Below are 26,143 nucleotides of genomic sequence, written 5' to 3' on the forward strand. Positions count from 1 at the left end.
GCTGGTAAAGAATGAGCTCCCTGTCATGGGGAGTATGTGAGCAGAGGCCAGACAAGTCTGTCAAAGAGGCTTCAGGGAGCCTCCTTCTCTGAGGGGTGGGGGAGAGCTCTGTGTCAGATGCTTTTAAGGCCTCTTTGGCCTAGTGATCCAGAACTCAGAGACTTATCATTGACCCCTGGGTTCTGGGGTCCAGGTGGGTCTCTTGATTCTGCCAGATGGGCTCAGGTGCTGGAGATGATCAGAGCAGGGCCAGGACAGAGGGCTGCCTTTTGTGGGTAGTGAGGGGTTCCTCTGAAGTGTTCTCTGCACCCAAACCTTGCCTGTGAGAGTTGGAGACATAGTTACCTACCTCTAGGGCCTCAGTGTCTATCTGGGAAATGGGCAGGACCATAACCTGCAGTAAACATTCAGGCAGTGTGGGTGGTCTACCCTTCCTGAGGGTCAGCGGCTGGGGGACGCAGGTAGGCTCAGAGGTGCTGCTCCTGTGGCCATGACCTTCATTCCCCCTGACAAGTCTTCTATGTCATCAGCCAAGACAAAGATTTGATTTTATTGTTTTGTTTTATTTTATTTTGCCAGGCAGCACCAAGGACAGAGCCCTGAGTCTCATCTTTACAGACTGGTCCACTCATCTGACATTTGCCAGTGCCTCTTGGGAGTTGGAGACTGTGCTAGTCTCTGGGGCCACAAAGGGAAAGCAGACCTTGTCCCCAGTTCCTAACAAAGTTAAAGAAATGAGGGTGTCTGGATAACATTGTCCCTTGGGTTGTTCTTTTCTGCCCTGACTCCTGGTCCCCATCCCTTTGTCCTGTCTCAGGCCACTGAGTTCCCGAGAGACAGGGTGGAGTTGTGGATTTACTGTATACTTTGAGAAAGTTCCTGATCTCTCTGGCTTCAGTTTTCCTGTAGGGAAAATGTCACCTCTCTTCCTGAGCATAGACTTTATCATTAATCAGATCTGTGTACTACCCCCTGGCTCACCTCTGACTCACCATGTCACCTTGGGCAAGTCACCAGCTTTCTCAAAGCCCATTTCCTTGTCTTGTAAAATGTGGATAAATAGCTCACCACACAGGGCTGTCGTAAGAATGAAAGAGATCCTGCCACAAAAGCACTTAGCTGTGTGCCTGGCACCTTCTGGGTAGCCAAGAAGCTATAGCAGTAAAGTTGTTTGGGAAAATGAGGCTTGGGGAGGTGAAGTGACCTGTCCAGGATCACACAGCAAGTGAGTGATGAGTCTAAGACTAGACCCTGGATTTCTGCCTTTCTAGTTTCCTTCTCAGGAGATACTGAGGTGACTGGTCACTCCAGAAGCTGATGGAAGAAGGGCTCTCCTCATGGAAAATGAGTGGTCGGGGGGGCTCCCTGGCTGCCCCCATGGAATCCATGCTTGACCTGACAGGCCCTCAGTGGCTTCCTGCCCCTCTGCTGATATCCTCCAGGCTCATGGCCAGTTCCAGCCTCCACTGCAGGGATATTAGGATTCCATGGCCAAAGCTATAAAGATGGGCTCTTGGGGGCAGCCCGTGGGGAAGGGAAGCAGCGGGGTGCAGGACTGTAGGCAGGACTCCAGATTTTAAGTGACAGTCCTAGGTCAAACAGACTGAAGCAGAAAGGGAATGTATTAGCTCATGCCTTCAAAAAGTCAAGTGCGAGGTAAAGCTTCAGGCATAGCTGGAATCAGGTGCTCGATGGTGTTCTCAGGAACAACTCTGCCATCCCTTGGCTTTATTTTGGACAGTCTCCTCCCTGGTGGTAGTATCTTCAGTTTGTAGGATAGTGCCAGGCACGTAGTTAACCTGGCTCCAGCAGCTCCAGGCTCACTTCCTACTAGCTTTGCAAACCCAGTGGGAGACCTCACTCCTTTCCAGTGTTCCAGCAAATGCTCCAGAGTTGGAGGCACTCAGTAAAGATTGCCCATCCACCCCTGAGCTAGCTACAGGGCCTGAGGAGTCCACTCTTGTCTCTTCGGCAGATCTAGGTCACAGGCCTTTCATTCCCAGATCCTCAAGGCTCCAGGGAAAGAAGGAGGGGAGGCTGTCATCATGAGAGGGGTCTGGGAATTATGTGGGAGAAACTACAGAGGAACAGAACCATGATGGCCTGTAAGACAAGCCAGACAGCTGGACCTGGGCCATTTCTTCCCCAGGAGACTAGAGCCTGGTTATCTGGGAGGATAGGTGGGTTTTGAAGGTAGTAGAGGAGGCTGTCAGCCATGTACCCCTTGCAGCAGGGTCCTTCATGAAGGGAAATCCAAGTGGTGCACCTCCATGGGGAGATTTTAAAAGTGGGACAGGCTGGGGGGTCCAGGCAAGAATAAAAGACACTCTCACATTGGCACTGGGAAAGAGGGCTTACTGAAAGGTCCTGGAATCTCCCAGAACCCTGGTTGGGAGGTGCTGCCACCCCCATGGGCGTGGACTTGGAAAGTCGGCCGTTACGGACTTTCCTTCTTCTGACAGGGGCCGCCTGTCGCAGCTGGCTCTCTGAGCTGTGCTCTGTCGCATAGTTCCTCACCCCAAGACTGCCTGTGACTTCTCAGCTCTGTGTCCACAAGGTCACCATGATCTCAGACCTCCTCATACACACATGTGCCTAAGAGAGAACCTCTTGCTAACTTCGCCAGGCCTCAGCTTCCTCGTCTGCAAAGTGGGGTTGGTAACTGTGAAGAGTAAATGAGATAATGGCCTGTGAAGTACTGGTAACTCTGAAGAGTAGATGAGATAATGGCTTGTGAAGTATTGTTGCACAATAAGAACATCTGTCCAGACTGTGGTGGGGATTACACGAGCTCATCGATGGGCAGCTGGGGCCTGTGCATCGTCGAGCTGCAGGAGAACCAAGTTTCTTCTTTACTCAACCTATAGAGGCCAGAGAAGGTCTAGGAGCAGCAGCTTCAACTCCCAAATTCCCCAAAGCTGTGGCTTCCCCTTCCTTACATTCAAAATGACTATTTCAGTTCCAGCTTTAATTTCTGTTTAGCAGGAGGTGAGAAGGGGAAGTGAGAAAAGAAAAGAGAAATCAAGTTCCCTTCCCTCTGTGTGCCATCCTCCTGCCAAGTTTTGCCTGCTTTTAAAGACAGCCCGATCCCACAGGTGAGACCAAAACCCCTCCAGGAGAGATTGGCTGTGCCCTGGCCCACTGTTCTCTGGGTGCCAGGGAGGAATGGACCTCAGGAATCTAGCCATTTCTCTAGTGACGACTCAGGCTCAGAGAGGGTACGTGGCTCACTCTGGGACACACCGCAAGTTCGTGATGGATCCCAGCTTATCTGACTCCTCAAGGGAAGGAAGCTGGGCCTTGATCTCTGTCATCCTGTGCACTTGCTGCTAAGCTCACAGACCTGGGAGGGGGGCAGATGAGGGGGTTTCCAGGCCTTGTTTCCCAGAAGGCAGGCAGGCAGGCCAAGGTTAGGAGGCCTCTTCCCTTGTCCAGCCTGGTCTGAGCTGGCTCCTGGCCGTCTGGCAGGTCGTGACTCAGGCTTCCAGCTCTTGCCTCTGGCCAGCAGGCCACCTCATCCCTTCCCGATAAGAGGGCCTTGAGGTGAGGTTTGGGATGGGATGAGGCTACAGAGTCATCAAAAGGGGTATCTTGAGACCCCAGGATCCAAGGGGCCCAAGGAGCTTCAACCCATCAGTTTTTTCTTATGTCTAAACTGGATTGCTTCTGCTACAGGCAGAGACCAACCCTAAGCATTGTCATTTGAACTGAAAGTAGGAAATGGCAGCGATAGTCCCCTCCGAGGGGTGAGGGTCTTCAGTGTTTCTGCCAATAGCGTATATGGAGTGGAGCTGGGCGGTGAATGCTTGGAGTCTGGCAGACACTCCCTGGGCTTCTTCCTCAGCTGGACGGCTCAGCCCTGGCTCTGGGCCCTGCCAGTATCTCCATTGGCTCCTGAGAGTCACCTAACCCAGGTGGGGGATCTGAGAACAAGGCTGGAGCTTGTCCGGGCATGAGTGGGAGAAGGGCTGGGGCATGGGTCAGGAGGAATTGAGGTTGGGAACCCAGTCCTGAGGTTGCTTAGCGCCAGCCCCAGAGGCCAGGCTCCCGCAATGTGGAGACATGCCCCCAGCCCTCGTCTTAGGGCAGCTGTCCGAAGCCGGCAGGTTGACTATCCTGGGTAGTCTCCTGGCGCCACCTCCTGGCCAGAGGCCCTCAGTGCAGGGAAGACTGAGGGAATTCTCTGGCTGGACCATTTAAGCATGGGCTTTGGGCGAACAATGGAAAAGGTGGCTGTATAATGAGAAAGACCTTGTTGAAATGCCACCAGTCTGGGACACCTTGGAAAACTCACTAGCCTTCCTGAGTCTTAGTTCCTTAGTTGGTAAAACGGAGAGAATAATTTCCACCACTACCTGCCCAGAACGTCAGATAGAACATCCAGTGCAGGGTGGGCAGTGAAGAAATGAAAGGTACCTGGTGCCGATGACCCAGATATCCCTGGAGACTGGGGTGCACTAACGGAGCCCAGAGCTGGGCTTGGAATGGATTCATTCAGTTAACAAACATTTATTAAGTACTTATTGTGTGCTAGGGCCGCTCACATACAGTTTCACTTAATTCTTACAACAGCTTGTGTGGTAGGTACCAATGAACACTCCCATTTTACAGATGAGAAAACTATGAGGAATGATAAGTGAGATGATTCAGAGACAGTGAGTGAAAGTGTCCCAGGCAGAGGAAACAGCATGCGATGGGCCCAGGGGCTGGAAAGCCTGGTGGGGAAAGCCCTGGTGGTGGCACCTGGAGCTCTGCTTGAAGTTTTATTATGGGCCACCCCTCCTCATGCTTCCCAACTGGTCCCCTCTTCACACAACTTATGCCATGCTCTGGTTGCAATATTTATTCTTCATTTCTCACCTTCTGCCTGGGATGCCCTCTTCATTCTATGTGTCTGGGTCACCTCTGCCCTTTAAAGTCAAGCAGCAGACATGCCTTCTCCAGAAGACCTTCCAGGTGGACCCATGACCCCTAAGTCCTGAGCTCTCCCTCCTAGGCCCACCCAGAGGGCAGGAACTGAGACCCAAGCCCTATCCTGGGGCTGACACCTTCAGGTAGTCCTTGGAGCTGCTCCCATTCTTGGGACAGACGCCCTGGTGGGGGTTGGGGGTGACCGCAGGAGGTCATCCTGGGAATCCAGTGGTGTTGGACTGAAGACCATGCATCGTTACCCTCCTGAGCTCCAGCACAGCACATATCAGACCAGGATATCCACCCTCTCAGCTGGCACAAGCGACCTCCTAGCACAGACTTGAATAAGCTTGTGCACAACTGACCAAGTGTTTTGTTTTTGAATATCTATTTATTTATTTGGCTGCACTGAGCTTAGTTGCGGCACGCAGGATCTCCACTGCGGCGTGCAGGATCTTTAGCCATGGCACAGGGCTCTCTAGGGCATGAGGCTCAATGGTTGCTGTGCTCCAGCTTAGTCACCCCATGGCATATGGAATCTTAGCTCCCCAATCAGGGGGTCGAACCCACGTCCCCTGTGGATTGGAAGGAGGATTCTCAACCACTGGACCACCAGGGAGGTCCCTGGTCAAGTGTTTATTGGCAGTTCAAATCTGAATTTTCTGTTTGGTCTAAACTTCTGACCCTGCCAGAGTCACACAGTGAGTAGGCGCCAAGATAGAATGAGGACCTGGACCTCAAACTCCTGAGCAGGGATCGTCCCCTGCACCATTCTGTCTCCGCTCCCCTATTTGCCTCCTCTGCTCCAAATGAAAGCCCGTCTCCTCCAGGTCACCCCCTGAGTACTGTCTCCACCGCCAGAGCTGGCCCCCTTGGGACAGCAAGGAGCCATAGCTCCTCCTCTGATTGTCCTAACAGCTGGTTCGGTGGTGAGGAGCAGCCAGGGGAGGGCTGGCACAGGCAGGGGAGAATGCGCCCAGATAAGTTCTTGGAACATCAACTCTGCCCCCACAACCTACACCCCTCACTCCCAGGGAGCTCTGGGCCTGCAGTGTCGAAGGGACTAGTGACTGCTACATGGGGGAATGTGGGAGGATCTGATGGTTTATAGTCGCTCAATGCGTGCTTGTGAAGAGAGGGAAAGAGGAAGGGAGAAGGTGGCTGAGTAAGTGAGCGCCTAGGTGGATTGTCAGGAGTGAGCTATTGAATGAATGAAGAAAGGGGGGATAAGATTGGGTTTGACGCCTATACACTACTGATACTATGTCTAAAATAGGTAACTGCTGAGAACATACTGCATAGCACAGGGAACTCTACTTAAGACACTGTGATTACCTGAATGGACAGAAGTCCAAAAGGGAGGAGATACATGTATACATATGGCTGATTCATTTTGCTGTACAGTAGAAATGAACACAACATTGCAAAGCAACTATACTCTAATAAAAATTAATTTAAAAATCTAAAAATATCAACACCCCCCCCCAAAAAAAAAAAAAAGGAATGGCGGGATGGATGGAGGAGTGACCCAAAAGGTGGGTCTGGGTATTACAGCTGAAGGGTTAGTCGCTCAGTTGTGTCCGACTCTTTGTAACCCCATGGACTATAGCCCGCCAGGCTCCTCTGTCCATAGAATTCTCCAGGCAAGAATACTGGAGTGGGTAGCCATGCCCTCCTCCAGGGGGATCTTCTTGACCCAGGGGTTTAACCTGGGTCTCCTGCATTGCAGGCAGACTTTATCTTCTGGGCCAGCAGGGAAACTCCTATTACAGTTAAAGAGGGCCCAAAAGTTCTGCAATCACCAGACTACTCATTTGATAGATAAGAAGACTGAGAGAAGGCTGAGGAGAAAGGAAGCTGCCAGATCTGTGGGGCTGGCCTTCCATCAGCAGTCTCTGCCCTCTCCACCTCTCTCTGCATCCTCATCACCCAGGTTCTTCTGCTGGGGTGAGGAGGGTTCCGGGAAACAGAACTTTTCTCCTCTTCCTTGCTCCTTAGATTCAGTTTCCATCAGGCTTTGGTGTGGAGAGCGGCGGGGAGGGGGCAGCCCCCGCAGGGGCTATTTCAGTCAGAGACAGACGTGGCAGGAAACAGAGGAAGCTGCCCTTTCAGCGGTATCACAGCCTGGGCCAAGAGCAGAAGAGTGGAGAGCTTCGTGTCTGGCCTCCCCTTGACCCAACACACTTGGGGCCACCAAGGCGTGCGTTTCGGGGACAGGAGGCTGTATGTGAGTGTTGGCGCGTCTCGGGGGCCATGGGCCAGGGCGGAGAGGCGGGCAGGCAGGCAGGCTGGGTCCAGCACTGACCTCAAGAAGATCCAAGATTTGGGTGGGGGGTGGGCAGAGAGGAAGGGACTCCACCCAACTGGGGGATCAGAAAAAGGAAGAAGTAAGCTTAGATCTGGAGCTTGATGGACACTGGGTTTTGACAAATGGAGGGGTTAAATGGCGCTTTGTGTGGAGGGCATAGCGAAGATGGGGAGGCTGAAGAGGAAGTTTGGATCTGTGGCTGTCAATGGCTGTGTGGCGGTCTCGGGCTCTTGAGAACAGTGTGGCAGGAGAGGAAGCAGCAGAGTGAAGCACTTCATGTGGGTGCGCTTCAGATGAGGCTGGAGGGCTCGGCAGGAGCGTAAATGTCAGGACAAGAACTTGAGTTTTTCTCCCAAGGGCCAAGGGATCCAGAGAAGGAGAGCACCTATTATAAAGCACCACGCACCCCACCCCACCCCACCCCCCACACATGCTACCGACAGAGCGGCTGGAGCCCAGGAAGGGGCTGGGGTGTGGGCTGGTCCAGGGCACACGGCCCAAGAGTGAGTGACAGATGTGACAGCCCCAAAGAGCCTACATCAGCCGCTGCCGGGAGGCAGGGACCACACAAGCCCTCCCTGGGGACCAGCTCTTGCCGGGAAATGGGAGAACCGCTCACCCCTCCCAGGTCCTCAGACGGCGGGCCGAGTGGATCAGGAAGCCAGGGTGACAGTCAGGCCCACCTTTCCTGGATCTCCTCGAGCAGCCCCTGCCTCCTTCCAAGAGGACTGGTCTTGCCAGGGAGTGGGAGGCAGAAAACACCCAGAGCAGGAGTGGGATGACCTGGGAGGTTGGGACCGACACTGCTATGTATAAAATAGATAACTAATGAGAACCTCTTGTATGACACAGGGAACTCCCCTCAGCGCTCTGTGGTGACCTAGGTGGGAAGGAAATCCGGAAAAGAGTAGACATATGCATACATATGACTGATTCACTTTTGTACAGCAAGAAACTCACCCACCATTGTAAAAGTTAATTAAATGGGGGGAGCGGGGGAAAACGCCTGGAAACCCCAGTCCCCTGAGTCAGAAGGCTGTCTCTCAGGGTGGTGTCTGAGGGGAACAGACCTCCCCAAAGAGAGTGCAGCGGCACCGCACAGTTCCTTCTGCCCAGTTCCTCCTCCTCACCACGACCTTCTGTCCTAGCAGGCTGCTCTCCTCTCGGACTCTGCCTGCTCCCACTTCCTCCCCACTGGGGTCACCCCAGGGGGCCTCTCACCCCTCTCCACCCATGCACATCTTCTTCAACCACCAGGGATTTGCTCCATCCTTCATCCTCCTCTGAAAATGTCTTCTATCCTGTGTCTCACACCGGTCTCCCCCTTCAGATTGACATATGTCTATGAATACGTGTATGTGTATGCATCTATCTGTTTATGTGTCCACCTATCTACATCTATACACTGTGCCCCATGCAGTGAGCAAGTAGTGAGTACCCATTAAATGTCTGGCATGTGAAAACATGAATACTGGAGTGGATAGCCTTTCCCTTCTCCAGGGGATCTTCCCAACCCAGGGATCAAACCCAGGTCTCCCGCATTGCAGGCGGATTCTTTACCAGCTAAACCACCAGGGAAGCCCCATGTGAAAACAGGAGAATGAAAGAATGGCCGAAACAAATGAATGAAAAGATGGATGAATGAACTTTCTCTTGCCTGTACTAATCTCGGCTTCTTGGCAACAATGGGGGGACCACTGTAGTTCCTCCTCTGGCCTCCACCTTGTGCTTCACTGGTTAGCTGGGTGCCCCATGCTCCCAGAACTGGGACTGGGACTGGGACTGCAGCCCCAGGAAGAATGCTTGATAATTAAAGGTGATGTGGGTTACAGACTAGAGAATCTAAGCATCATCATTTTTCAGTTACCCACAATCTGGGTAAAACATTTTCATTGAAATCAAATGGGAGAAATTAGTTTGGGGAGTTACATTTTACTCTCATACAACTTTTATAACTTTATTAGGTATATTTGCATTAAGAGTCGCTCACACTTGCTTGTGGCAGGCACTGATCCTCACGACAAACCTATGAGGCGGGTACTGTATTATCCCTTTTTATGGATAGGGAAGCCAAGCACGGGGGTTCATTAATAGGCCTAGGCCACATAGCTCACATGTGGCAGAGCTGGTATTTGAACCTGGACATCTGGACCAGAGCTCATATGCTTGACTTCAACGCTCTATTTCTCTCTGAGTGTATTGGCAGGACTTCATGTTTTTTCTGGGCCTCAGTTTCTCTCATCTGTAAAATAGGAAGAGGGGATGATTTGAGTCACTATCCCAAAGGTTTTCCCTTATAGGACCATTGGATTAAAGTTGTGAATTCTCTCTGGACATCAGTAAATATGGAAATGCCATTGGGGAGGTGAGTATCAACAAATCAGACTGATCCCATCAGGGGACCTCTTAAGACATTTGTGCTGCTGGCTCCCCTAAAACTCAGCCTAAAGGGATGAGTGGAAGAACAAGGTGTAGGATACAAAGGCATGGCATGGCACTTATTAAGCACCTACTGTGTATCAGGTCTATAACAGTTTTACTGACAAGGACACAGGCCCAGCAAAGGCAAGCAACATTCCCTAGGTAGACCAGCATAGAAGCAGAGGAGCCAGGGTTTGAACCAGACCTGCCTAGCTCTGAAGCGAGATTTGTAACCTTTCCAGTCCATGTCCATGGGTCATGCTAAATTGCCTCCTCTTAGACAGGCAGTTGGGTTCTGGCTCTGACTCTCCTAACTCTCTGAGATTGAGCAGTCAGTGCCCCTAACTGTGCCTGGATTTTCCTCTCTGTAAAGTAGCTGTGGAGAAGGCAATGGCACCCCACTCCAGTACTCTTGCCTGGAAAATCCCATTGATGGAGGAGCCTGGTAGGCTGCGGTCCATGGGGTCGCTAAGAGTCGGACACGACCGAGTGACTTCACTTCCATGCATTGGAGAAGGAAATGGCAACCCACTCCAGTGTTCTTGCCTGGAAAATCCCAGGGACAGGGGAGCCTGGTGGGCTGCCGTCTATGGGGTCGCACAGAGTCAGATGCGACTGAAGTGACTTAGCAGCAAAGTAGCTGTAGGTAGGTCCCTCAGCCATCTGCCTTTGTGGGGAAGCTCTTTTCTCTCTGGCCACCAGAGGACACTGTGGCCTCAGTGGCTTCGCCAGACCCGCCTTTGTAGCTTCAAGTCCAGTGGAAGGACATAGGGAACTCTTAAATCACCTCCTTCTTTGCAGCTGAGCATGCATAAACACAGATCACCATCTTCCCCCCATTTTACAGATAAGTAGACTGCAACCAAAAGAAGAACCATGGATTAGGAAGATGGAGTCCAGGCTGAGAAGGTGAGCACAGCCCTTAGCCCAGAAGTCTGACATTCTGCTAATATTGATTGATTAATTAACAGGGTCTTCCCTGCTCTGGGCCCCAGTTTGGGCTCTCAGACACAGACCTGGCACTTCTTAAGAGCTTTTCAGTCTGTGGGAAAGAGATAGACAGGTAGGCCCACCATGACTACCATCCCCAAACTCCAGGGAGCCCAGGGAAGCCCTGCCTAGCATGATTTAGCGCCTCTGATTACATGACATCCTGAGAGATGGGTGCATCATTCTCCCATTTCAGATGGGAAAACTGAGACTCAGGTAATGTATTAATATACCATGTCACTTGACCAAAGTCACATAGCTAGTAAGTAGCAGAAAGTGAAAAATGAAAGTGTTAGTCACTCAGTTGTGTCTGACCCTTTGCAGCCCCATGGACTATAGCCTGCCAGGCCCCTCTGTCCATGGGATTCTTCAGGCAAGAATGGAGTGGGTAGCCATTCCCTTGTCCTGGGGATCTTCCCCACCCAAGGATCGAACCCGTGTCTCCTGAACTGCAAGCAGATTCTTCAGTCTGAACCACCAGGGAAGCGCAGTTGGGATTCAAACCAAAGTCTGTCACTCTCCTTTTATGAGGAGCCATTATGACTAGCATTTTGAAGGATGAATAGAAATTCATCAGGAAGGTTGGTGGGAAATGAATATTATAGAAAGAAAATGAGTTGGATTTCTCTCAAGTTTGAGCTTTATTGTATTCTGGATCTTGGGAAAGTCAGGGCTGTGAGGGGCTTTGGTGGGGTGGTGAGTATCAGAGATGGTCCAGGCAGGAAAATCAAGGGCCCGGAGAGGGACAGGGGCCTACTGGGTGGTCCACGAGTGTGGTCACTGACGGACTGTGTGTTGCTTCCCCAGCCTCTCTGGATGTAGGAAGCCCAGCTGAACAGGCATGGCATGGGACAATGGCACAGGCCAGGCCCTGGACGCCCCGCCCACCAACTGCGTTTACCGAGAGAACTTCAAGCAGCTGCTGCTGCCACCCGTGTATTCGGTGGTGCTGGCGGTCGGCCTGCCCCTGAACGCCTGTGTCATCGCCCAGATCTGCATGTCCCGCCGGGCCCTGACCCGCACGGCCGTGTACACCCTGAACCTGGCCCTGGCTGACCTGCTGTATGCCTGCTCCCTGCCCCTGCTCATCTACAACTACGCCCAAGGTGACCACTGGCCCTTCGGAGACCTCACCTGCCGCCTGGTCCGCTTCCTTTTCTATGCCAACCTCCATGGCAGCATCCTCTTTCTCACCTGCATCAGCTTCCAGCGTTACCTAGGCATCTGTCACCCTCTGGCCCCCTGGCACAAGCGTGGGGGCCGCCGGGCTGCCTGGCTCGTGTGTGGGGCTGTATGGCTGGCCGTGACAACCCAGTGCCTGCCCACTGCCCTCTTTGCCTCCACAGGAATCCAGCGGAACCGCACGGTCTGCTATGACCTGAGCCCACCCGCCCTGGCCACCCGCTACATGCCCTATGGCATGACCCTCACGGTCATCGGCTTCCTGCTGCCCTTTGTTGCCCTTCTGGCCTGCTACTGCTGCCTGGCCCGTCGTCTGTGCCGCCAGGATGGCCCAGCGGGGCCAGTGGCCCAGGAGCGGCGTGGCAAGGCAGCCCGCATGGCTGTGGTGGTGGCGGCTGTCTTTGCCATCAGCTTCCTGCCTTTCCACGTCACCAAGACAGCCTATCTGGCGGTGCGCTCCACCCCTGGCGTCTCCTGCCCTGTGCTGGAGGCCTTTGCAGCAGCCTACAAGGTCACCCGGCCCTTCGCCAGTGTCAACAGCATGCTGGATCCCATCCTCTTCTACTTCACCCAGAAGAAGTTCCGCCAGCGGCCACATGAGCTGCTACAGAAACTCACGGCCAAGTGGCAGCGACAGGGTCGCTGAGTCCTCCAGGGCAGGACACCTGGGGGCAGGGCAACCATTGTGATTGCCACCGTGACTGGGGCACCAGGAGCTCCACAGCTCCAAAGCATGCAGAGAATTAGAGCTTAGCTCAGCTGGGCATAGACTGAAGCCCTCACAGACCCCGAAACTTCAACAACTATTTATTAAACCCCTTTTCTGGACCAGGCTCCATGGGTACAGAGAGAGACAAGCCTGGGCCTGGTTCTCCAGAAGGCCCCAAGAAGCCATGGAGAATTCAGAAGTCATGTTAAACTTCTCACAAAAATACAGTATAACATGTACTATGATTGAGGAGTATGCCGCATACTTTGGAGTCACCAATAAAGGGAGTAAAAGAAAATGGGAGGTGGAAGTGAGAGCTTCTGGGAAGGGCCATTTGACCTGGGTTTTGAAGGATGAATATGAGCTCTCTGGGGTGTGTGCTATGTTCTATTCATTCAGTATATCTTTGCTGACACTTTGTGCTTGGGTCTGACTTGGTTCTGGGGCCCGAGAAGAACCATCTCGAGCCCACCCCCATACAAGCTTTCAGTTACTGGAGGTACAGACACTGACACAGTCATGTCAAGGCTGTGACAGAGGGAGGCATGGCTGGGGGGCAAGGGTGCCCAGAGGATGCCCATGACCCTGTCTAGGAGTCTCTCGAAAGGGGCTGGGGGTGGGGGCATTTGAACCAGATGTTGAAGGCTGAGTGGGAGCTCTGAAAATGGAAGTGGGGAGCAGCCTGGGCCATCCCTGTGCCAGGCTCTGCCCCGTGCAGATAGGCAGAAAGCTGGAGTGGAGGGCATGTGGCCTCTTGTGTGTGAAGGCTGAGAAAATAAGAGCCGTCTCGTGGCCACCCTCCAGACAATGGCAAGAGTGGGGCAGGTGCTCCAGGCTGGGGGTTCTCAGCGGAGGAATCAGGGAGCACACTTTCGAAGGGGTGGGGCTTGAACTGGGAGGAATCTAAAAGGCAGAGTGGAGGAGGCTGCATCTGGTAGAAGGCACTGTGTCTACAAAACCCAGAGGCAGAGATGTGCCAAGGCCGATTATAAAGCACCAGTGAGTTTTAGATAAGCCCGGGGTTGGGTGTGTGGAGAGGAGTGGCAAGAAATGGAGCTGGGTGGGACTAGGGCATTAAATGCCAGGAAGAACCCAGATCCCGCCTGTCCTCCACTCACCCCTCCACATGTGCCTCCTTCAGGCTCAGGGTGTCCTTGGTGCCTGGAGACACCCCCACAAGAGCCCCCGAGGGAGGGAAAACAGCCCTTCAACACTGCTTCGTTTTTTTTTTTTCCCTGAGTTTTTAATTTTTTAATTTATTTTAATTGGAGGCTAATTACTTTACAATATTGTGGTGGTTTTTGCCATACATTCACATGAATCAGCCATGGGTGTACCTGTGTTCCCCATCCTGACCTTTCCTCCCACCTCCCTCCCCATCCCATCCCTCAGGGCCATCCCAGTGCACCAGCCCTGAGCACCCTGCCTCATGCATCAAACCTGGACTGGCGATGTATTTAACATATGATAATATACATGTTTCAATGCTATTCTCTCAAATCATCCCACCCTCGCCTTCTCCCACAGAGTGCAAAAGTCTGTTCTTTACATCTGTGTCTCTTTAGCTGTCTGGCATATAGGGTCATTGTGACTATCTTTCTAAATTCCATATATATGCATTAATATACTGTATTGGTGTTTTTCTTTCTGACTTACTTCACTCTGTATGATAGGCTCCAGTTTCATCCAACTCATTAGAACTGATTCAAATGCATTCTTTTCAATAGCTGAGTAATATTCCATTGTATATATGTACCACAGCTTTCTTATCCATTCATCTGCTGCTGGACCTCTAGGTTGCCTCCATGTTCTAGCTATTATAAACAGTGCTGTGATGAACATTGGGGTACACGTGTCTCTTTCAATTCTGGTTTCCTCGGTGTGTATGCCCAGCAGTGGGATTGCTGGGTCATATGGCAGTTCTATTTCCAGGTTTTAAGGAATCGCCACACTGTTCTCCATAGTGGCTTTACTAGTTTGCATTCCCACCAACAGCGTAAGAGGGCTCCCTTTTCTCCACACCCTCTCCAGCATTTATTGTTTGTAGACTTTTTGATACAACACTGCCTCATTCTTAAAGGAGAAGTCAGCAACTTGAGGAGATGCAGGGCTACCCTCAGGGCCAATCGGAGGCTGCTACACAGAGATCCCGTGGCCTGGAGCCTGCAGATCAGCCTCAGGACAGACTACTTCTTCTAGGTTCTACCCCTGTCGTCTCATCTCCATCATTCTGGCCTGTGTGTACCTGGAAGGCTGCCTGGAGGCACCCTCATATGGAAGCATCTCAAACACAGAGCTGAGCTTATAAAACCTTGGAAGGGCTTGTGTCTTGCTGTATCTCACTGTTCACTGAACCCAGGGTAGGCAAGGTGGGAGTGGGGAAGCCAGAAGAAAACTCAAGGAGCCGTAGGAAGTGCAGGCATTGTTTATTCGCAGCAGCAAGGGAGACCTGCTTTACTCTCTCATGGCTGACACAGCAGCAACGACGACTGTGCAATTCAACTCCACGTGACCTGCCTTGACTTCACTGGACTCTACCAACTTGCCCCCCTGCAAGAGCTTTTCAGGTGGTGCTTATATAGGTTTATAGAACAAAAGTGGCCTGTGGTCAAGTGGGTCATCATGACATGCACGCACAATGCTATAAGTGATCTCAGCTGTTTCATAACCATGTATTCACAAACGTGGGGTGAGAGAGCCTGACTACCTCCATCTTAGCTAATTGGCTCTTTCCCTACGGCATCGTCACTGAAGGTCCCCCGAGAAGGCAACAAAGGAGAATTATACCACATAAAGCCTTTCCAAGTCCTCTTCACTTGTTTTCTCCCTGCTCACGTCTCTTTCAGGCACTCCTCTGCTGGCTCCTCATCCTCTCTGCTCCTTGTCCTCATATCCACACACAGCCACACTCCACCCCCATTACTCCTCTAGTCCTTATTCCTTTCTCCCAGATCTTAGTTTTCCTCCCATAGAACAGACTGGCTGGCCTGTAGCTGCTGGTACATCACACAGACCCGGCACTGACAGAACTGGTCATGGCAAAGGGGGTCTTCTGCCTTAGAAGGTAGAACGGAGAGAGGGAAGGGCAGAGGGTCAAGGCAGGGAGGGGAAGGACAGAATAACTTCTTCAGTGTTTTTCCTTTCACCCTGCCTAACTGCCAAGGCTGTTCAGCCACAGGGACATTTAGAGAAGGGCTCTGCAGGGGTGAAACACCACAGTAATGTCAGAGGTGTGCTTACAGCTGGTGGAGGAATCCATTCAAAGTGCCCTTGCTGGAGAGGCTGAGAGTTTAGACAGAAGGTAGTTTGATTCTTTGGGTCATGGGGAGATGGATGTGTGGGGACATCAGAAGACAGAGACTGGTTCTTAGTCTCTATATAATGCAGAACTGAGCCAAGCAGTCCAGGTGTTATCCATCTTGCCTCTGAGACCAGGCTCTTCAGCTGCCTGTCACAGGGGGTAGGAGACGGAAGAGCAGAAGGCAGAGGGCCTCCACCAGCAGCCAATGCAGTGAGGCCCAGAGGATTGTCCCAGCAACCCACAAAACTGTGACCCCCTGGTTACTTTTCCAAGAGTGAAAATTGTGGACCACAGATAAATCCCATTCCTAGTTTTTCTTGTAAGACAGAATAGCATAAAGGGTTCAGACCCCAGAGCTAGATCACCTGGGTATGTATCCTGGCTCTCATTTACTAGCTGTATTACTCTGGACAGGCTATTTAACTTCTTCATACCTTAACTTCCCTAACTGTAAAATGGGAGTAATAATGGCACCTATTTTGTAAAACTGTTGTGAGGATTAAATTAACTAACATACGCAAAGCACTTAGAATGACACCTGGAACACAGTAGGCATGCAATGAATGTTGCTATATCGTGGTTTCACCTTTTGTGCACAGAGCTTCCTCTAGGGTCCATCTCTAGGAATAGGCATAGCAGTTTTCTAAACAAGGAGCTTTAAGGAGAAGATTGCAAAGGTTTTTCTTTCTCTTTTACCTAGAAGGCAGCCAGTCTTTCATGGGAAAAAAAAAAAACAAAAAAAAACCCAGCACACTTTTTTGAGAACAAGAGCCATAATCCATGAGCCCTATCTGTTATTGTAAGAAGGAAAAATCATTTATTACATGCCAGGACAGGGATTCCAAGCACCATTTTGGGGGCTTGAATTCCTCCTCTTCTCCTGCTTTTTTTCTTTTTCCTCTTCCCTATCCTCCTTCCTCCCCCTCACTTTAACCCAAGCATTCTCAGTGATGGAGGGTAGGGGTCAGCATAGGGGCTGACCCTGGGCATGTCTACTTGCTGGAATGGGGACAGAGAAGACACAGACAGGGGTGGAGTGCTGTGAGGGGCAGAAGGGACCATGCTGGTTCAAAGGGGTCCGAGGATTCTTCTGTGGGTTAGGGAAGATTTTCTGGGCTTGAAGCAGTGCAGCTGGGTCTTGGATAGTTGTAATTAGACTGAAGGAAAGGGGATAAGAGTGTTGCTGGTGTAGGGAACAACACAAAGGCATGGAGGCTGTTGGAGGAGGGATAGGAAGGACTGTGGCCTGATATGAAGCTGGAAAGAAAAGGGCTGTCGGCCAGGGAAGCACTGTGGAACCACGACGACAGTAACGCCCACTGGCGGGATTCCAGGTACCATCAAATTGTTGTACACTCAGTTTCTCATTTAATACTTATAATACCTCCTGTTACAGATGGGGAAGCTGGGATCTGAATGTGGGAACTGACTTACTCAGGTCACATAGCCTTTCTCTAACCCAGATACTAGATCCTCCCCTGCTTCACCCTCCCTCCCCTCCCCTTTCCTCTCTTCACCTGCCTTCCAAGTGCCCACTTGCCCCACCCAGTCCTAGAAAGTGGGGACCCCAAGGAAGTTGTGCCAACTATAGTGTCAAATCTTTTTTAGTTAAGCACAGTCTCCTATCGTCTTCCCAGGTGGTGCTAGTGGTAAAGAACAATGCAGGAGACCCAAGAGATGTGGGTTCCATCCCTGGGTCGGGGAGAGCCCCTGGAGGAGGAAATGGCACCCCACTCCAGTATTGAGGTGGGGCTGGCTAGAGCCGTTGGACCAGGAATCCCTTTGGTGGACAGGGAGGGTATTTAAGGATCTAAACTGGGCCTCCACCCTGGGAAGCTCACCAATCAGAGAATGACTTGCCTGCTCACAGCATCTCATGAGTGCTCCATGGACACCTCAAGGCCAAGCTGCATGGTGCTGGAACCTGTGACCTGAGTCTCTGCTCCTCTCCATCAGCTTCCTCATCTGTGATTTGGGAATAAAAACCTCTATCCTCTAATCCAGAAGTGACCTGAAGACAAAACAGGACCAGGTGTGAAAGAGCTTGGAAAATTACAAATTTCAGGACTTGCTTGGTGGTCCACTGGCTAAGAATCCACCTGCCAGTGCAGGGGATATGGGTTCGATACCTGGTCCAGGAAGATTTCACATGCCATGGGTCAACAAGCCTGCGAGTTGCAACTGTTGAGCCCTCAACCAACTACTGAAGCCCATGTGCCCTATGGCCCGTGCTCCCACAACAAAAGGAGCCACTGCAATAGAAGCCCACACACCACAACTAGAGAGGAGCCCCCACTCACTGCAACTAGAGAAACCCGGCAAGCAGCAACAAAGACCCAGTGCAGCCAAAAATAAGTAAATATGTAACAATGAAGTTTAAAAAAATAAAATCACACATTTCAGATGGCAGGGGCCATCATTATTATTGGAGAGGAGCAGTGACTTCCAGGAAGACGATCCCCGCACCACACCAAAATTTCCTCAAAAGAGTAGAAAGAAAACAATCTAGAGGAGACAAGAGTCTGATTTCAAATAGAGACAGAGAAAGGCACCCTTGGGGAAACTTAAACCCACTCCATACTTTTCAGATGAGGCCCAGGGAAGTGAAAGGATTTACCTAACGTCACACAGCAAGGAAAAGGTAGAGGGGTAATACGCCAGGGAGAGCTCTCTTCCTTACTATCAGTTTCCCAATTAAGAGGGAGAGATATGCTGGCCACTTTGAGGCAGAGCTGAGACAAGGTTGAGGTGAGGGACTTACAGAAGACCGGTCTCAACTCAAAGGGGAAGAGCTTTCTCCCTATAGCCATTTCCTGTAATCCAACGGAAGCAGCAAGCAGGGCCCCGAGTTCCTCGCTGAGTCCTCCCAGTCTCATGAGGTCTACCATCAATCCCTGAGTGTCTACCATCCTACACTATGTCAAGCCATGCCTGCTCATCTGGACGCACGGGGTGAGGGGTGTGTGTTTGGGGGTGGAGGGGGTTGATGGCAGCCACAGTCCTCTTGGGCTAAGGGGAACATGAGTATCCTCTCTTTCTGGGAAGGCAGAACCCAGGCCCAAGGAGGAAGACAATACTGCTGAGGGCTCATCAGGGATCTAGAATTAGCAAAGGCTGTCTGGAGGAGCATGGTGTTTGAAGCTCCTGAAATCTGAATTTGCCATTGCCATTGGCATTGGCATTGGCATCCTGAATTTGCCAGGAGCTACCATTTCCTGACTTTGACACTAGTCAAAGTTACTCCGCCTTCATGACCCATAGAGAAGGCACAGTGAGATCCACCTTCAAGGGGCGGAGTGAAGCAGGAGAAGCCACCCACACCTTGCCTATCCGGAGGGCAGATCGGCCTCAGGTAGGAGTGTAGGTTTGGCAGTGGTAAATTGAGGACGTTCCATCCGAGCGCTTTGTGTGAGTGAAGTCGAAGGAGGGGCAGTGCACTTTGCGAAGGGAATAGGTTTGAAATGGCTCCTGAAAGGACTAGTTAACGACAAGAATGAAGTAAAGGAAGTGAAGTCTTAACCAGTTCTCGGGGTCTTTTTGTGGTGGGTGTTGCTTTACTCGTTCAAGGTTCCACGAGGGTTGAGAAGAGCGGGGGGCCGGAAAATCGGCCAGCAGAGGGCGCAAGAACCGCGTACCCCAGAGAGCCGCCGGAGAAGGAGGGGGAAAGGGGGCGCGGGGCAGGCCTCTGGAAACGTGGGGGCGTAGTCACAAAGGGTGGGACTCCTGGAGCTGCTTGGGGAGGATTTGGGGGGCGGTCAGAACTGGACTGGCTGCAGAGGTGGGAGGGACGGGGCGTTTGGGGGCGCCAGGGGCTGGACCCGGTCGCAGTTACAATGGGATTCGCCGCGAAAGACCTGATAGGAGGCGTGGCCCGGGCGGGGTGAAGGGGCGGGACAGGGAGCAGCGAGCGCCCAGGTTGGCCCGAGGCGCGCACTGCTCCCCCTGGTGGCGGGTCTCTCGGCGGGCAGAGTGTTTCTCCGTGTACCTGTGTCAAAGGGTGTTTGTGGGTCTGAGGTTGTCATGTTGGGGGTCCCTGGGGCAGGAGGCTTTTCCGCCCGAAAGCAGTGGGTGCGCCACCCTGACTGTGTGCTCGCGGAGCTGACCACACTCGGACGATCCGTGTTGCAGCGAGTGCTGGGGGGAGGTAGCTCTGCCCGCCGAGCTCCCAAGGGGCTCATCTGGAGGGCTGCTCCAGTCAGCCTCTGCTCCAGCGGTCTGTCGGCTCCTCCCCGATTCCCTCCCCTCCCCACCCCCCACAACTGCCTATTCCCAGCCTAGCGCGCTCCCGGAGCCCACCCCCTCTTTTGGGCGCGAGGCCCCGCCCCCCACCCCCTTTCCTCTGCCACAAAGTTTATTTGCAACAAAAGGGAGCTAGGAGAGAGCAGCCCAGAGGCAGGGGGCGGGAGCAGGAGCTCGAGGGGAGGCAGGCCGGCTGGCTGAGGAGGGGGTGCAGAGCCGAGGAACGGAGCATCGGGATCCTGCCGGGACCGGGTCGGGCCGACATGCTCCGGGCCGCACCGGGCGAGGCGGGGGCTGGGCCCAGGAGTCGACGCTGAGGCGGGAGGGGTCGCGCGGGATGGAGCCGAGGCGGCCCGCGCGCCCAGAAACTTGAGCCGCCGCAGCTAAACCTCTGCTCGGGTCTCTGCACCCTTACCCCGCTAATCGCCTCGCACTGCGACTGGAGAGACCCCGGCCTTGGGACCCCGGCCGCTGCGCTCCTTCGGGACGGGGGCGCAGGGGGGGTTGGCCGCGGCTCCCCGAGGCCAGCCCCCCCAGAGTGAGTCCCGCCACCATGGCGGACGGGGCGCCCCGGCCCCAGCTATATCGCAGCGTCTCGTTCAAGCTCCTGGAGCGCTGGAGCGGCGGGCCCGGGCCGAGGGAAGAGGCCACGGACGCTCCGGGACTGCGGCGCCGCTCCTCGTGCCGGCCGGTCGCGGCCGTCCCGGCCCAGCCCTCCCGGCGCGTGTCCAAGCTGGCGTCGGGGCCCCCGGCCGCCCCCGCGCAGCCGCGCCCGCTCCGCAGCCTCTCGCCGTCGGTGCGCCAGCTCTCCCGGCGCTTCGACGCACAGCGTCCGGACGACAACTCCACCGGGGCCCGAGACGGGGGCGTCTCCCCGGCGGCAGCGGAAGAAGCGGCAGAGGGAGCCGCGCGCGGAGCCTGGCCCAGCGTCACGGAGATGCGCAAGCTCTTCGGGGGCCCTGGCTCCAGGCGGCCCAGTGCCGACTCAGAGGCCTCGGGGACGCCCAGCCCTGACGGGGCCGCGTGGGAGCCCGCGACTCGGGAGCCCCGGCAGCCCCCGACGCCACCTCCTCGGACGTGCTTCCCTCTGGCGGGCCTGCGTTCGGCGCGGCCGCTGCCCGGCCCGGGGACCGAGGGGAGGAGGCGGCGGCAGCAGCAGGAGCGAGCGCAGCGTCCGGCGGATGGTTTACATTCTTGGCATAGCTTCTCCCAACCGCAGGCCTGGGCCCGGGCCTCCTCCTCCTCCATCGCGTCCTCCTATCCTGTCAGCCGCAGCCGGGCTGCCAGCTCCAGCGAGGAGGAAGAGGAGGGCCCGCCGCCGCCGCTGCCCGGGGCGCAGAGTCCGGCCTACCACGGCGGCCACTCCTCAGGCAGTGACGAGGACCAAGACGGTGAGGGTGGCCCCTGCCGGGGAGGGAGGACGGGGCCCAGGCCTGGAAGCTCCTCTCTGGATAAGGGCTGTAGGCCGGACAGTTATGGGTTAAATCCGAGCAGCATGGACTCGGCAGGGGGATCTGGGAGCCACGATCCCCCAACTCCTCCAAGAGCTCCTGGCGAGGAAGGACCCCAGGAGTGGGGTACTGGCTCTCCTCCCTGTGTACCAGGTCCCCAGGAAGGACTTCGGCCCTTGTCAGACACTGTGGGGGGAACGTTCCGCGTGGCCAAGGTGAGCTTTCCCGCCTACCTGGCCAGCCCTGCAGGCTCCCGCGGTAGCAGCCGTTATTCCAGCACAGAGACTCTCAAGGATGAGGAGCTGTGGGCAAGCCGGGGTTCTGGGAACTGGGGCGTGTATCGCTCCCCGAGCTTCGGAGCCGGGGAAGGGCTCGTCAGGCCCCAGGTGCGAGCCCGCAGCAAGGGACCCGTGGGCACCACGAGGGTATCGAGGGATGGAGGATTGGACCCGGACAAGAGCCGGCAACGGAAGTCCCTGTCGAATCCAGACATTGCCTCGGAGACCCTTACACTACTCAATTTTCTACGTTCAGACCTTTCAGAGCTGAGAGTCCGAAAGCCTGGTGGGCGACCTGGAGACCTTGGAAGCGGCCCAGTAGATGGAAGAGATTCACCATCAGCAGATAGCTCGGTGGGGCAACTTGGGCCCATGCCCGCCCCAGCCCCAGCATCGTCTGGCACCCGCCCCACACTGAAGGACTTGACGGCCACCCTCCGAAGGGCAAAGTCATTTACCTGCTCTGAGAAGCCCATGGCCCGCCGCCTATCCCGCACCGGTGTCCTGAAGTCCAGCTCCTCTGAACACCTGCTGGCAGGCCCAGGTGCCGAGGAGGACCCACTGCCGCTCGTCGTCCAGGATCAGTATGTTCAAGAAGCCCGTCAGGTTTTTGAGAAGATCCAGCGCATGGGTGCCCAGCAGGATGATGGAAGTGATGTCCCCCCTGGGAGTCCTGACTGGGCAGGAGATGTGACCGGAGGGCAGCGGTCTCAAGAAGAACTCTCTGGCCCTGAGTCGAGTCTGACAGATGAGGGCATTGGAGCGGACCCTGAGCCTTCTGTTTCAGCATTTTGCAGCCTGGGTCCCACCGGAGTGTGGCGACCCCTCTCCTCGTCCTCAGCCCAGACCAACCACCATGGCCCTGGGGCTGAAGAGAGTTTGGGAGGGTGGGCCCTCGTGTCCCCTGATACCCCTCCCACACCTGGTGCCCTCCGCCGCAGACGCAAAATCCCACCTTCAGGCCCTGGTGGGACTGAACTGAGCAATGGGGAGGCAGGTGAGGCCTACCGGTCTCTGAGTGACCCAATTCCACAGCGCCACCGGGCCGCCACCTCTGAGGAACCCTCTGGGTTCTCTGTGGATAGCAACCTCCTGGGTTCACTGAGCCCCAAGACAGGGCTTCCGACAACCCCAGCTGTGGATGAGGGCTTGACCAGAGGCCACAGTGACTGGTCTGTGGGCAGTGAAGAGAGCAAGGGATACCCCGAGGTTATTCAGAGCATTGTTCAGGGGCCGGGTGCCTTAGGGTGTGTGGTGGATGACAGGGTTGCTGGCAAAGCCCCCAAGAAGAAATCTCTGAGTGACCCCAGCCGCCGTGGGGAGCTGGCTGGGCCTGGATTCGAGGGTCCTGGAGGGGAGCCCATCAGAGAGGTCGAGCCCATGTTGCCTCCGTCCAGCAGTGAACCCATCCTGGCTGAGCAGCGGGCAGAACCAGAAGAGCCCAGTCCTGCCAGGGGCCGGGCACAGTCTGAGAGGGCCCTACCTGAGGCCCCACCTGCCTCTTCCACTACCCACCATGACTTCCACCTTGACCCGAAACTTGCTAACATTCTGTCCCCACGGCTCATTCGCCGTGGCTCCAAGAAGCGCCCAGCCCGGAGCAGTCATCAGGAGCTCTCAAGAGAGGAGGGCAATCAGGACCAGGCTGGCAGCCTGTCTCTGGCCCGACCCTCCTCCAAACACGTTCGCCATGCCAGTGTGCCTGCCACCTTCACACCCATCATGGTGCCTGAGACACCGACTTGCGTTGGCCCCCCTGTGGCTGTGCCGGAGCCCATGGGCTTCCCTGCCAAAGCCCACCCCACGATGCAGGCACCATCTCTTGAGGACGTCACTAAGCAGTACATGCTGACCCTCCACTCCAGTGGGGTCCCTGCCCCAGTGCCTGTGGATATGCCCTGCCTGACTCCAACCGCACCACCGTCTGCGGAGGCCAAGCCACCTGAGGCAGCCCGGGCTCCAGATGAGCCTGCCCCAGCCAGCAAGTGCTGCAGCAAGCCGCAAGTGGTGAGTCTTAGTGGGGGGGCCTTCGGGGCGAGCCGAAGGGGAGCAATGGATGTGACTTCTGCAGGAGTCTCTTGAGTGTGCTCGTTGGGCACGTGCTCAGGTGTAAGGAAGCTTCTCGGGTCCTGGAAGTGCCCAGGTGGTTTTAAGAGTATTAATGACACATGGCTCCTGTCTACTAAGGCCCCCGAGGCTTCTGCTGGTGCTAGCGTCAGAGGTTCTTATCTGCTGCAGTGTATTCTGGGTGATAATTACAAAGGGTTCTAATCTGGTCCTTTAAATGTTTTGCAGGGAATAGTTTTAAAGATTCATATCTGGTTTTTTATCAATACATGAGGAGCTGTGAGAGTGGTGGAAGTTTCTCAAGCTCCTTGCTGACCCCCTCAGGATGTTTGAGTTTGGAAGCCCACAGATGACATGGGTTTGCCCTTCCTCATGTGGCTTACCTGTGGTAGATCAAAATCTGGGTCTGAGCCTGGGCCTGGGAGAAATGAAGAGGTACAAGGCATGACTTTGTCTCCATAAAGTGGAGAGGGCTTCGTAAGGGACATTGCCAGCCCTGGCTTTTCTCTGTAACTCAACCTCCCCATCCATAAAAATCAGGGGTTTTGGACAAGGTGGTGCCTCTATCTCCTTCCAGCTGTGCTATACAGATTTGTGGGGAGTCTGTGGCTTGGCACACTCTTTGGACCTGAAATCTGCCAAAGCCTCCTCCAATTAGAATGAAGACCTCTTGGGAAGCGCAGGGTCAACGGAAGGGCTGTCAGCAGACACGACAGGAGCACTTGTCCCTCATCCTGCAGGCTTGTATCTTCTCCCCTCTCCCCCTTTCTGGTGACTCTGAGATGCTTCCTCCTTCCTCTGCCAGACCCCAGGCCTTGGGACTCATTCTCCCAGAGACCTCCTCTCTGCCTTCTGTCTTTAGCTGTTTCTGGAGTTTGGGCTTTTGGGTTCACATGGGTTCTAGGCAGTGTTATGGCTTGGCACCTCAGTTGGAAGCTAGATTTGAGGCTCTGGCTTTGAGTCTGGAGTGGAGATGGCCTGGGGTTATTTCAACCATGGCTCACACACCCACTGTGTTCCCTGCAGAGTGAGGAACCTAAAAACCCTAAACCTTGGACTAATTTGGTCACTGCCGGTTCTCAGCGCTCTCACGGCCCCCTCTGAACTCTCTCCCTCTCTCTTTGTTTCTCCCTCCTGTCTAGTTTTTCCTAGTCCTGGCTCTGGTGTCTCTCACAGAGGCTGCGGTCAGTGGGCAGGGAGAGGGAACATTTGGGACCTGTCCTTCCTTCTCAGAGCTTGGTAGGGGAGCTCAGGTGCCTATTGTCTTTGTGGGGGGGCGGGGGAGGAGGGATGACAGCAGGGGCAGCTCCTGCCAGGGACCCCCTCCCCAGATACTTTTCCCATATAATTATCTCCTCTGGGAGCCTTGAGGAGTAAGTTAGGGGAGTGAATCGAGGGAGTTGGAGAGACTGGGGGGAGGGGGCGCTAATCCTAAGAAGACGCAGTGAGAGGAGGTGGGAGTTTTTGCAGAACTGACTCCAGGTCTACTCTCATCACTTTGTCCTCCTGTCCTGCCTGGTCTCAGGGAGAAGCTTAGCTGCCCTAAACGCCCCAGACACCCCATGCTGCCCCCAGAGGCGTATGAGGTGGAACATACCTGCTCATAACACAGGCTTCTCTCTGTGCTCAGTGAAGGCTCTCTCCAGCCTCCAGGCCTTTGCTCGCTCCAGTCCCCTTCTCTCTCCAGGCCCAGCGTAGTGTCCCCTCTTACCCCTTAGGGAACTGGTGAGTCTGTCGTTGCAAGAGCAGCGTTTGAGCCCTGGCTCCAGATCCCTGTGTGGCCTAGGATCAGTCCCGTCCCTGATTTTTGCCTCAGCTTTCCCTTCTGTAAGTAATGGTCTCTACCTGGCAGGCTTGTGTATACTGGGCGTGGGTGGTATGATCACACCCTTCCTGGGGGCAGGAGAGAGGAGAGAAAAACAGGGTTCACTGTCTCAGCTGCTTCTCAGTGACCAGCCTCGGCCCCTCCTCCCGGCGCCCTACTGCCTCCTGAGCACAGGACTGGGCATTCTGGCCGCAGTATAACCTGGTGGACTTCAGTCAGCTCAAAAGAGATTCACCATCCCCTGACTCCCAACTCACTCATAAAGCCTGGAAGTTCTCCCATCTGCTCGCCTGAATCCCTCCTGCTGTCCCCTTCCTTCTGGCTCCAGGAAGATGGGGAGCAGCTGTCCAGCCCTCCTTCTGGCCTCCGTGGAGGAGACAATGTCCCCTTGTTTTGGGCCTGGGGCTCCAGTCATGCTCCCTGGGCTGTGGGTGGAGATGGTGTGGTGTGGGCTCCAGAAT

At 54.5% G+C, this 26,143-nt stretch overlaps 2 protein-coding genes across 7 annotated transcripts in view; both read left to right on the forward strand.

Annotated features, from left to right (window-relative positions):
* P2RY6 (pyrimidinergic receptor P2Y6) overlaps nucleotides 1–14,349 on the forward strand; it is a 34,208-nt gene extending 19,859 nt beyond the window's left edge. For 2 of the 6 annotated variants that reach the window (XM_061149693.1, XM_061149683.1), the window contains exons 2-4: nucleotides 9,520–9,584; nucleotides 10,488–10,549; nucleotides 11,438–14,349. In XM_061149693.1, coding sequence (XP_061005676.1) covers nucleotides 11,472–12,458 — 987 coding nt within the window. In that variant the 5' untranslated portion in view covers nucleotides 9,520–9,584; nucleotides 10,488–10,549; nucleotides 11,438–11,471 and the 3' untranslated portion in view covers nucleotides 12,459–14,349. Of the gene's footprint in view, nucleotides 1–2,982; nucleotides 3,096–6,549; nucleotides 7,139–9,519; nucleotides 9,585–10,487; nucleotides 10,550–11,437 lie in introns of those variants that run through there. The other 4 variants (XM_061149703.1, XM_061149675.1, XM_061149721.1 and 1 more) reach the window with 4 other exon arrangements.
* A 5,845-nt stretch (nucleotides 14,350–20,194) lies between these two features.
* ARHGEF17 (Rho guanine nucleotide exchange factor 17) overlaps nucleotides 20,195–26,143 on the forward strand; it is a 56,984-nt gene continuing 51,035 nt past the window's right edge. Inside the window, exon 1 of the mRNA XM_061149734.1 lies at nucleotides 20,195–23,797. Within this exon, the coding sequence (XP_061005717.1) occupies nucleotides 20,615–23,797 (3,183 nt within the window). The 5' untranslated portion in view covers nucleotides 20,195–20,614. The remainder of the gene's footprint in view (nucleotides 23,798–26,143) is intronic.

This window comes from Dama dama, chromosome 1, assembly GCF_033118175.1.
Source record: "Dama dama isolate Ldn47 chromosome 1, ASM3311817v1, whole genome shotgun sequence".
NCBI classification, from domain to species: domain Eukaryota; kingdom Metazoa; phylum Chordata; class Mammalia; order Artiodactyla; family Cervidae; genus Dama; species Dama dama.